The sequence below is a fragment of the Geotrypetes seraphini genome, chromosome 3 (assembly GCF_902459505.1).
Source record: "Geotrypetes seraphini chromosome 3, aGeoSer1.1, whole genome shotgun sequence".
Classification (NCBI taxonomy): domain Eukaryota; kingdom Metazoa; phylum Chordata; class Amphibia; order Gymnophiona; family Dermophiidae; genus Geotrypetes; species Geotrypetes seraphini.
In genome coordinates, this window is record NC_047086.1 from 337,352,237 (window position 1) to 337,365,286 (window position 13,050).

General features: G+C 43.4%; 1 protein-coding gene across 5 annotated transcripts in view; it reads right to left on the bottom strand.

Moving 5' to 3' along the window:
- XPO1 (exportin 1) overlaps window positions 1–13,050 on the bottom strand; it is a 555,220-nt gene that overhangs the window by 456,221 nt on the left and 85,949 nt on the right. For all 5 annotated transcript variants that reach the window (XM_033936440.1, XM_033936441.1, XM_033936437.1 and 2 more), the window contains exons 5-6: window positions 6,724–6,785; window positions 6,557–6,601 (exon numbers count right to left, since the gene is read on the bottom strand). In XM_033936440.1, the coding sequence (XP_033792331.1) occupies window positions 6,557–6,601; window positions 6,724–6,785 (107 nt within the window). The remainder of the gene's footprint in view (window positions 1–6,556; window positions 6,602–6,723; window positions 6,786–13,050) is intronic.

The following is a 13,050-nucleotide window of genomic DNA, read 5'->3' on the forward strand; positions in this document are numbered from 1 at the left end:
TACAGATAAGAAACTGTGCTTTTAGTGGGAATCAGGCTGTTTGATGACCTTTGACTTTGGTTTAGTAGATCAGTTGTTACTATCAAAATTTAATGAAAACTGAAATTATAGGCAATGGGTCAGGGATTTTCTATCAAATAAAACAGAGTAAAACACGGATAAAGTCATATCAAATTCTTGGACTGTTAATTGTGGAGTGCCTCATAGCACTCCATTATTTCCTATTTTATTTAATATTTTCATAAGGTTTTGCTATGTTAGGTATTTGCTTTTTAGTTATACGATATCACCTTATCAGTTCAGAGAAATCATATTTGGACAATTTGATTCCTACTACAGAGCAGTGTATGGGTTTCTTATCATGAACTAAACTTAAATTTAAAAAACATTTTTATGGGTAGTTAGCTCATAGCAGGATATGCTGAAGAAAGGATTGCTTAGAGATGTGGTTAATTTTCCATTTAAGATGTCTCTAAGGATACTAAGATCATTAAGATACTTTTCTCTTAATGGACTCCCAGATTACCATGCTAAAAATTATATTTTGGAGACTTGGATGTTTATTGTTAGGAACACAATTGCAGTAGATTAAAACGTACATTATAAAATACGTAGCTTCTAAAGTACAGTCAAACCTCGGTTTACGAGTAACGCGGTTTGCGAGTGTTTTGCAAGACGAGCAAAACACTTGCAAATCTTGCTTCACAACAGAGAGTTAACTCGATTTGCGAGCCCCCACCCCCAAGAACTGGCATTGCCCCCCCCCCACACCAAACCCTTACCGCAATCAGGCACCAGCACGCAGCACCAACCCACAGGACGTGCTGGTGCCGAAGGAGCCTGCAGCTGATCTCTGCTGGGCCTTGAGCATCTGCATGCTCAAGGCCTTCTCTCTGAGATTCTCAGAGAGAGTGGGAGCCAGAAAGCCTCGAGCATATGCAGATGCTCAAGGCCCAGAAGAGATCACAGGCAGGTGCTGTGTGCCGGTGCCCGATCACGGTAAGGGTTTGGGCGGACGGGCGATGCTGGTTCTTGGGGGGTGGGGTGGAAGCACACCAGTGGCCCTGGGGGGGTGGTCCGTTTGGGATGTGGTGAGGTGAGATGTAAGCGTGCCATTGGCCTCATGGGGAAGTGGGGGGTCTTTTTAGGATGTGGAACGAATCGCCCATGTTTCCGTTCATTCCTATGGGGAAAGTTGCTTTGATATACGAGTACTTTGGTTTACGAGCATGCATCTGGAACGAATTATGCTCACAAACCAAGGTTACACTGTAATTGTGCACTCCTACATTCTCACGCTGTTGATTATAGTAACAATATTTATGCCGCACTATGTTACTTTAGTTGTAAGAAACAGCTAGTGTGGATTATTCTGTTTTACCCTAAAACATCACTGGGCTATAAAACTGTGTTGCCCTGGCCTGTTGCCCCCCCCAAAAAAAATACAGCTAGGCAATACAGCAGGTCAAAGCGGTGTACATTTCTAGAAATAATATGAAACAGAAGAACTATATTTTTTCAACAGAAAAGATATATATACACACTAAATCAATCGTAGTTTAAATTAGAAGATTAGGTTTATACTTTCGATAATCTTCTTTCTGTTAGTCCCTAGAGGATTCCATTTGTAAAGGTGTTCAATCCCAACCCACAGTCCGGATGTTGCAGAAATCCACATCTTTTCTGAACACATGCTCCACCCCCTTAGCCTGAGAGTTAGCAAACAACCTTAGTTCAGTCCCAAAGCCAAGCACATACCTGGGGGGTACAGGGGAGAATCACCATAAACAGAAGTAATTCATGAACTAGTTTGGTCTGCAAAATATTAACAAGTGATAAACAGGCACAAAGGCAATGCAGAAAAACATTGAGGAACAATGTATCACTAACCTGCAGTGTGCAAGCGAGCACCCCTAGAAAGGCCTTTGGTTATGTGTATAACTTACAGAACTCCTCACAGAATCTGCCAACTGGCTGGAAAAACTTCAAACCTGTAATGAGAGTGACTGAGGCAAAAAGAAGCAGGCTGTTGTATATTTAGATTTTAGCAAAGCCTTTGACAGTATTCCACACAGACGTCTAATAAATAAACTAAGGGCCCGCAGGATGGATCCCAAAGTGACGGGCTAGGTCAAGAACTGGTTGAGCAGTTGAAGGTCCCCCACCCAAAAGTGAAGGAAGTGTTGAAAGGCCAGGTGAATCGGCACATGAGTGTAAGCCTCTTTCAGGTCTAGTGAATACAACCAGTCCCCCTCTTCCATCAAGGGATATAAAGTGGGAAGAGAGAGCATGCGGAACTTCTCCTTGCTGATCCAGCGCAATGTCCACATCCAATAGATTAGAGGCAAGGGAGTCCATCCCAATTGATTTTGAGCCAAATCAAAGAGATTTTGAGGCACAAAAGTCAGAAAAAAAAGAAAGATTTTAAAATCTAAGATGGCTGCTGTCACAAATTCACTTCAAAAACCCCCAAAAACTGAAAATAAAAAAATAGTGATTTGGGGACCTGAACTCTACCCACAGAAAAATAAAAGTTTAACCCCCAAAGTTCCCATAATGGAAGTACTCACAGTCTGTATGCCTTTGTCTGTCAGTTGTTTTAAAGCAGCTGAGTGGAGAAAAAGGACTTTCTACCTCAGAAATAGCTTTAAATGCACAGACTTGAAGATATTCGGACAGCCAGCTGGCCAGAGACTGACTTTAACCCTGCCCCCACAAATCCTCAGCCATGCGGTTGGGACGGGAAAGACAGCCTGCGCTTGAAACCCAGGTAGGCTTCTGTCCAGAGGCATACAGCCTGCACTCGTAACCTGTGACAAAGTCACCGGCCAGCAGACTCCCACAAGAAGGGACCCCGGGTACTTGAAGTTGGCACATATGCAGCATGGCTCCACAGACTCACCAGAGTTTCTCTTTGAAGCTGCAGTTCAGTACCACAGGACTGTGTCCTTTTCCCCAACAGGGGACCACAGGGGAGGGGTCTCAAAGAACTGAAGCCACCAAAATGAACTTTAAGAGAAAAAAATAAGAAACAGAAGCAGAGCAACTACAAAAGACTTCTGCTTGGACTGCTTGCAAAAATTTAAACTAAGGTTGTTTACTAACTCTCATGCTAAGGGGGTGGAGCACACGTTCAGAAAAGATATGGATTTCTACATGGGAGGGGCCAGCATTGTAATGGATAGGCCACCCAGACATGGCTACAGAGCAGCGAGGCAACTTACAGGGCATTGCTGTGAACTTCACAAAAAGAGTGCCATAAACATCTCACCAGAACTCCCTTATAGGATATGGTGAGCCCCCCAAAGGAAAAATGCAATCCCATAGACTGAGGCAAAGAGTGTTAATACAGGGTGGTAGAGGATCTCAGAAACTATCTTGGACATAAGTAAATGGGTCTCAAAGCCAAGACTTACAAGTTCCAAGTTTCAATCATTGATCCTCTAAACCAGTGTTCTTCAACCACCGGTCCATGGACTAGTGCCGGTCCACAGAAATTTCCTGCCCGTCCATAAGGCCAGCACGTGCATCAGGCCCAAAACAGTGTTCTTCAACCACCAGTTCATGGTGCGATCGATGCGGTGTTATCTTCGAGCCAGCTCCCTCTTCCTAAATGATTCAGTGCACAAAGCCATGGGCAGTGGCTCCTACGGGCATCCTGCGCCTGAACAGGAAGCCTTCTCTCTGGCGTTGCAATGTCAGAGGGAAGGCTTTCAGATGAGGCAAGGGGCGTGCAAGGTACAATTAGTACTGTTATGGGGGCAGGGTCTGCGGTGGACATTGGGTAGAGATGGGCGGGGTTTGGCCCACGACTTAGCCCCGTGTTCTTCAACCGCCGGTCCACGGACCAATGCCGGTCCACAGAATAATTATTTTATTTCTGCAGGTCCATAGGTGTGAAAAGGTTGAAAAACACTGCTCTAAACCTCACCCTCCTGCTATAATTATAAAATCAATGCTTTATTATTTCTTTCTTTAAAATGCTTCCAATAGTGGATCCTTCTTCTTATATTTTATACTAGTCTAAGCCCGTTACTTTAACGGGTGCTAGAATAGATGTGTTCTCTCTCTCTCTCTCCTTGGCCGCTTTCTGTCTGTCTGTCTTTCTTTCTGTCTCTCTCTCTCTCCTTGGCTGCTGTCTGTCTTTCTGTCTCTCTCTTTCTTCGGCTAAACACCACCACCCCTTGCCTGCTCCCCCTTTCCAGCAGTAGCCCTTCTCCCTTCCTTTTACCTCCCCTGTGTCCAGCAGCACACCTTCCCTGCTCCCCCTGTCCAGTAGTAGCCCTTCTACCTTCCTTTTATCGCCCCACTGTCCAGCAGCACCCCTTCACTGCTCCATCTGTCCAGCAGCAGCCCTTTTCCCTTAGTTTTACCTCCCCGCTGTACAGCAGCACCTCTTCCCTGCTTCCTAATACCTGACCCCAAACCGTCGTTCCTATCCTCCCTCTATCCCGGCTTCCTGGTTTCTTCTGACCCACCGGCACGAACCGCTGCCGCCACTACTACTCTTCATTCACGTCTGCCCTCCTCTTCAAAGCAGCCTGCTGAGGATCGCCGGCCAGCTATAGTGAACCTCGCAGGCCAATCTTCATCTCGGTAGCATGTTCCCTCTGACGCGATCCTGTATGTCAGAGGATGGGCGGGATCGCATCAGAGGGAACATGCTACCAAGGTGGAGAGCGGCCTGCGAGGTTTGCTACAGCTGTCTGGCAATCCTCAGCAAGCTGCTTTGAAGAGGAGGGCAAACGTGAATGAAGAGCAGCGGCAGCGGTTTGTGCCGGCGGGCCAGATTTACTACCCTGCGGGCCAGATTTTGACATGTCAAGACTTAGAGTGAGTCAGGGCAGGAGGAGGGAGTCGTCGGCGTGTTCTCCTCATCCCTGGTCACCATTTTAAACTCCGCATGCGCAGTACAAACCAGAAAACTGCCACAGGCTCGTTCTACTGGCACGGAGCTAAGGATCACGGGTGCAGGGATCACGAAGTTTGAAGTGCGTATGCATACTTAGGGTTTTATTACAGTAGATAAATTGGGAGTAACGCAGCTAAAAATAGATGCAGCGTCATTTATTGAACCCTTGAGAAAGCCCATATAAAGGGTGATACGGGTCCCGTCAGCCTTTGGATCATTTGCATCTATTTAAGATAAGTTATTCAGTTTCTTTGCTGGGTGGATAACGATTTATATAAAATATAAGTTATTATTTTACAAATTTATATACTGTTTAAAACTAAACGGTTTACAAGATTTACATATACAATATATAAAAATAAGTACATGGTAAAACAAACGAATAGTTAAAAACATATGGTAAAATAAACATAAAAACAATCTTCAAAAGATACCAGAATGTGGATAAAAAGATCATGGTTAATTAATCAACTGTCAGAAATACCTAAAAAAAGGCATCAACAAATAGCTGCGCCTTTAGTAATTTTCTAAAGCTACCCTTTTCACAGCAATTTCGTATCTGTTCCACCAAGGAGTTCCATAACTTAACTTCTGCGCAGGAGCTCCCCCAAAATCCACTATACCCACCTGTCTACAACCCCAATAGTCCTTATGGCTGCAGGTGCCACCTATATGACAGTACAGTAGGGTTTTTTGGGGATTCTTGGTGGGCTCACATTTTCCACCATGTATGTAGTGGTTAGAGTGGCTTATGGGCCTGGGTCCTCCTCTCTATGGTTCAATAGCCGCCCCCCCCCCCCCACTGCTATTGCTATTTAAGAAACCTGTGTGCAGCTCTACTAGGTTTTCCTATACTAGGTGCTGATGTTCTGGAGATAGGTATGTACATTTTTATTCTGATATTTGTGAGGGGAGGGGAATCAGTGAATACTGAGGGAGTGTGTGGGGGGTCTTTACTTTGTCTCTGCAGTGGTTATCTGGTCACTTTGGATACCTTTTGGGCACTTATACCTACCTGTTTTCACATCATCTAAGTCACAATGTATAAGTTCCATCCAAGAAATTTTGTAAAACTTTCAATTATCCCTGCAGGATGACTAAGTCTAGGTCGGCAAACATCTTGCCCACACCACTCCTCCAGATACATCCCTTTTAGCTCTGGACACACAGCGCCATTCAGAGGCCTAAAAAGTCCCTGGATACATAAAAAAAATAGGTTTGAATATCAGCACTTGGAAGACCTGTCTTTTAGGTCGTCCAAGTGTCAACTTGGGCAGGTTTTTAGACGTGTTTATGTTTCGATTATGAACCCCCTTAAAGTCTGGAATCCAGAAGGGACGTAACTGAATTAAAAGTTAAATGTTATTCTTGTGTTGGAATAGATAGTCCTCCTTATTTTTTGGTTTGCCTTATTGTTTCCTCTTTGGGGGCTTTTTTTCTCTTTTTAAGCAAATAAAAACAACATTTACAATTTCAACCTTGAAAGGCTGCACAGAATACTTTTTTTAAGAGTATAAAATAACCCAAAGAGATGGTACATTTAGTGAAAAAAAAAAAAAAAAAAGACCTGAGCAAAAGTTAAAAAAAAAAAAAAATCTTCAGAAGGAAAGAAAAAGATTAACTCAGATGTGATTGATGACATACCTGGACGAGAATCATATTCAGCTTCCCTATATATACCTTCTCTTTCTGAAAAAGAACAGCATATTTAATAATCAGTATTTGCTTCCCTACACTAAACAGCAACAAAATAAAATTAAAAAACACACACACACACACAAAAATCCCTACAATTCACACAAACAGCTTACCTCAACACATGTTGCATCAGATGAAGTTTTAATAATTAAGCCCACAACATATTTTTTTATTCCTGCATTGAGACAAGGATACAAATTAATTTCAAAATAAACCAAACAGTAACTTTAAAATTCTGTATCCGCAACCCACACACGAAAAAGGCCACCAACTCGATATTGCAGCTTACATGGCCCAACACCCCCATACACCTAACATTCATATCTCCAATGGGGCTTGGCACCCCTCTCTATGGTCAGACCACTTCAAATTCACCTTCAACATCAACTGGACACAAAGCACAAGCAAACACGAAACCCACAAAACCACCTTCAAAACCCGTCCAAAAATCGACCCCTCTACCTTCTGGACCACAGTAGACCCCGCAATCGCCTCCATAGACCACAAAGTATTCATTCGCCAGTGGCGCTCCCTGAGCGAAACAACCCTGAATGGACTAGCCCCAGAAAAGACAAAACACAAACTTTGCAGATCCTCTGACAAATGGTTCGACACAGAACTTCTTCAACTAAAAAGACACTGTAGACAACTCGAAAGAGTATGGCAAAAAAAGAACCAAGAACTAACCAAAGTAGCTTGGAGAAACCTAATAAAACAATACAAAGCCAAACTTAAAGAAAAACGAAGAGCTTACTACTCCAAACTAATAGGCACAGAATCCATAGACACAAAGAAACTCTTCCAACTTGTGAAAAGCCTCACAGACACACAGCCATTCCTAGCCACTCAAGGAATCCAACCTCCAACGGCCACCCAACTAGCAGACCACTTCAAGAACAAGATCGCTACCATCAGAGCCTCCTTCTCCAACTCACCGACCCTCCTAGAAGAGATCATAATAAACCCAACAACTGATGAAGCCACTGCAGCCGACAGACACTGGTCCAACTTTAAAAAGGTGCAATGGTGGGACTTTAACCAACTCTACAATAAATATAGTCGAGCCTCATGCGACCTGAATAATTGCCCCTCATATTTACTAACAAATGCCTCCCCCAAATTTAGAGCTTGCCTATTGCAATGGATCCAAACAACGCTCACGGAAGGCCAATTCCCACAAGACCTAGGAGAAATCATAGTCACTCCAATACTGAAAGACCACAAAGGACCAATAGACACCCCTTCCAACTACCGACCCATAGCCTCTATTCCATTTTATGTTAAACTAATAGAAGGTCTGGTTGCCCAATACCTCACCAACTACCTTGAAGACCACAACCTACTCCACCCAACTCAATCAGGGTTCAGATCCAACCACAGCACTGAGACACTGCTAGCCTCCCTTCTAGATACAGCCCGACAACACCTTAGCAAAGGAAGAAGGATGCTGATAATTCAACTAGACCTCTCAGCCGCATTTGACCTGGTTGACCACAGTATACTTCTTCAGATATTAGAAGCAATAGGGATCTCAGGCGGAGTATACAATTGGTTCCAAGGATTCCTCAAAACAAGAACATACAGAGTAAAAACAAAAGATCTACTATCGGAAACCTGGACCAATCCCTGCGGAGTACCTCAAGGCTCACCACTCTCACCCATGCTCTTCAATGTCTTCATCGCCTCCCTTGGTACCCTATTAGACAAACTCGAAGTAACCTCATTCAGCTATGCAGACGATATAACCATACTCCTTCCCTTTGACTCACAAGACCCCACTACAACAGATAACCTGGTAAAAACCCTAGAAATAGTGGAAAACTGGATGACAGAACACAAACTGAAGCTCAATCCAGACAAAACTAAATTTCTACTGCTTGAAAAAGACAAAACCCCCTCGATAACAGAACTAGAAATAAAAACCACCAAATATCCTATACAGACCACTCTCAAACTCCTTGGAGTAACAGTAGATAGATGTTGCACTCTTCAGGTGCAAATCAACAAAATCACACAAAAAGCATTCTTTACCATGCGCAACCTTCGCAAAATTAGAAAATTCTTCGGCAAAGAACAATACAGACTCATAGTTCAATCCCTAGTCCTAAGTCTACTGGACTATTGCAATATCCTCTACCTTCCTTGTCCCACCTACCTAATAAAACAACTACAGACTGTCCAGAACACTGCCCTCAGACTGATCTATTCCCTTCGAAAATTTGACCACATCACCAACGCCTTCCTAGATTCACACTGGCTTCCAATACAAGCCCGCATCCAATTTAAGCTATATTGCATAATATTCAAAACATTAAACGGAACGGCACCCTCCCACTTAAACAACCGCCTAAATAGGAACCTCTATTCCAGACAAAGGAGAACCCAGTCCCCTTTCTCCTACCCCCCTTATAAAGGAACTAAGCGCAAAAAGATGTACGACAACCTACTAGCAACACATGCAGCTAAATTGGACCCCTCCATCACCAACCTACTGACAGCTTCAACTGACCTCAAAGCTTTTCGAAAAGAAATCAAAACCATACTATTCAAGAAATACATTCTAATTTCCTAACCCCACTCCTCTCCCCTCTCTCCCCTTCTTAGGATCCTCCCTTCAACATGTGATTTAGACCTAACGCCTTTAACTGTATTCCTCTTCCTGAAAACGTCCAGCTATCGTTTAGATGTATTAGGCCCTACGTCGTTAATTGTATTCCTATTCCTGGAAATGTCCAGTTATCTTTTTGTTGTAATCCGCTTAGAACTGCAAGGTACAGGCGGAATAGAAGTCATTAATGTAATGTAATGTAATGTAATGTAATAACCTGTGTGTAATTTAAAATTGGTACTTAATCTTGTTCAAAGGAAAATAAAAACATATGTAATGCTAATAACTTGTTGAAACTGAACTTTTATCATGGCTCTAGGGTTGGCCTTTCGTATCTGCAGGTTTGGGATCTACAAATTCAACCAACCACGGCTCTCTGTATCAGGTCCTCCATCATCATGTCTTCAGCCTTACTGGGACCCTACAGAAAACAACAACAGCTGTACTCAAAGCCTGCAGCATGCACCAGTCCTCTCCCTCTGACCCAGTCTGTCCAGGAAGTTGTCTCAGAAGGGGCAAGCCGGGTCAGAGGGAGAGGCCCGGTGCAGGCCTCAGCCTTTAAGTTTGGCTGATACAATTGCTGCAAGGGCCCTGCAGGGTTGAAGACATGAGTAGAACGCTAGCGGCACATTGTGCAGTGCAGTGGGGGGCAAGAGACTTAAGCATCTACTACTACTTAGAAACATGATGGCAGATAAAGGCCAAAACACCCATCTAGTCTGCCCATCCGCAGTAACCATTATCTCTTTCTCTCTCAAAGAGATCGCATGTGCCTATCCCAGGCTCTCTTAAAATCAGACACACAATCTCTGTCAACACCACCTGTTCCATGCATCTACCACCCTTTCTGTAAAAAAAGTATTTCCTTAGACTACTCTGGAGCCTATCACCTTGCAGCAGACAGAAACTGGTCAGACTTCCAAGACATACAATGGCTCAACTTAGACAGACTCTACAAAAAATACAATCATGCGACCTCAATCACTATCCCCCATACCTGTTAAAAGCTGCCAGCACCAGATTCCGCACCCACCTCTTGCAATGGACTAATCACATGCTCACAGAAGGCCAATTCCCGCAAGATCTCTCCCAGATCATCATAACCCCCATCCTGAAAGACCCTAAGGGAGCTACAGATCAACCATCCAATTACAGACCCATAACCTCAATACCACTATACGCCAAGATAATAAAAGGCTTCGTAGCAAAACTCCTCTCCGAATACCTAGAAAACCACAACTTACTCCACCCCTCACAATCAGGCTTCAGAGGCCAACACAGTACAGAAACATTACTACTATTTTTCCTACACACAGCCAAACAACACCTAAGCAAAGGCAAAAAAATGCTGCTCATTCAACTAGACCTCACCATAGCATTTAACCTGGTAGATCACAACATCTTACTACAAACTCTGGAGGCAATAGGAATCACAGGCAGAGTCTACAACTGGTTTTAAGGATTCTTCTGCTCAAGGAAATACAGAGTCCAAAGAAAGAACAATCTGAACCCTGGAACAATCCCTGCGGAGTACCCCAAGGCTCACCACTATCCCCAACACTCTTCAACCTCTACATAGACACACTCGGCACATACCTAGACAAATTAGACATAACCTCATACAGCTACTCAGATGATATCACCATCATCTTGCCTTTCGACCAATCCACCAATGACACAACAATCAAAATACACATAACACTAGAAACAATATCACAATGGATGAGAGACCACAAACTAAAGTTGAATCAAGACAAAACCAAATTCCTACTTCCAGGGGAAAAAAAAACCCCAAAAACAAAAACACCCTCCATAACAAACCTAGAATCAAACTCCAACCTATACCCCCTACAACCCAACCTAAAACTGCTGGGAATAATAATAGACAAAGGCTGCACCATGCGACTTCAAATCAGCAAAACGGTCCAGAAGGCATTTGCAACCAGGTACAACCCAAGAAAAATCAGAAAATACTTCAACAAAGAACAATTCAGACTCATGGTCCAAGCGCTAATCCTGGGCCTCCTGGACTACTGTAACAGCCTATACCTGTCATGCCCCACCTATACCTTAAAACAATTACAAACGGTGCAAAACACAGCTCTCAGATTGATAGATTCATTGAAAAAATAAATCACATTACTACTGCTTACCAAGACTCACACTGGCTCCCAATACAAGCAAGCATACAATATAAATTATTTTGCACTCTCTTCAGTCCTAAATGGAACTGGTCCCAGTTACCTGAACAAACACCTGATCAGAAATAACACATCAAGGCCAAGGAGAACACAGGCCCCTCTTCACCCATCCCCCAGCAAAAGGCATACAAAGCAAAAAACTATATGACGAACTACTAGCCAACAGAACAGCGAAAATAGATTGCCACTTCTCCAAGCTACTGACCAACTACAAAACATTCAGGAAAGAACTGAAAACTATACTTTTCAAAAAATTTGTCAAATGAACTAATCAAAAATCTTAGAAACCCTCTCCCCCAAACCCATCACTCATCAAAAACCTTATAAACCCTCCCCCAAAACCTTTCACTCATGCTAGTCTTCAATTCGTATAAGCTCACTCTATCAACTCTGTAAACTCCCTGGGAATGCCCAGGCCAACTCTTTTTGTAAACCACCTAGAACTGAAAGGTATTGGCGGGATAGAAAACAGTAATGTAATGTAATGTACTCCGGAGCCTATCACCTCTTAACTTCATCCTATGCCCCCTCATTGCAGTTTCCTTTCAAATGAAAGAGACTCGACTCATGTGCATTTACATAGGTATTCAAACATCTCTTATCATATCTCCCTTTTCCCACCTTTCTTCCAAAGTATACAGATTGAGATCTTTAAGTCTGTCCCCATATGCCTTATGATGAAGACCACATACCATTTTAACAGCTTTCCTCTGGACCGACTCCATCCATTTTATATCTTTTGAAGGTGTAGCCTTCAGAATTGTACACAATATTCTAAATGAAGTCTCACCAAAATCTTATACAGGGGCATCAATACCTTCTTTTTCCTACTGGCCATACTTCTCCCTATCCACCCTAGCATCCTTCTAGCTTTCGCTGTCACCTTTTCAACCTGTTTGGCCACCTTAAGATCATCACATACAATCACGCCCAAGTCCCGCTCTTCTGTCGTGCACCTAAGTTCTTTAACCCCTAAACCAGGGATGTCTAACCTTTTGGCTTCCCTGGGCCACATTGGCTGAAAAAAATGTTTCTGGGGCCTTGCAAACACTGTCGCAAAACAGAGAAAGGAGCCGGCAAGATGGTAAACACTCGGGGGCAGCAGAGGAAAACACTACATCGCCCTCGACCGGGGTCACACAAAATACTTCACGGGGCCACATGCGGCCCTTGGGCTGCAGGTTGGACACCCCTGCCCTAAACTGTACCATTTCCTCAGTTTTTGCAGTCCAAATGCATGACCTTAGATTTCTTAGCATTAGAGTGGGATCTCTGGGAAGGTAAGCCTAGGTGGGTGGGTCTGTTAGGTGGGCAGACTTGATGGGCTGTGGCCCTTTTCTGCCGACATTTTTCTATGTTTCTAGATTTTAGCTGCCAAATTTCAGACCATTCTTCAAGCTTCACCAGGTCTTTCTTCATGTTATTCATACTATCCAGTGTGTCTACTCTATTGCAGATTATGGTATCATCCGCAAAGAGGTAAATCTTGCCCAACAACACTTCAGCAATATGGTTTATAAAAATGTTCAAAAGAGGAGGAGCTGGGAGGTAATACAAGTATAGGAAGTAAATCAGGAAATGAGTATAAACTAACCTGGTCGTGCATGTGCAAGACCGGAGGGCTAGGACTT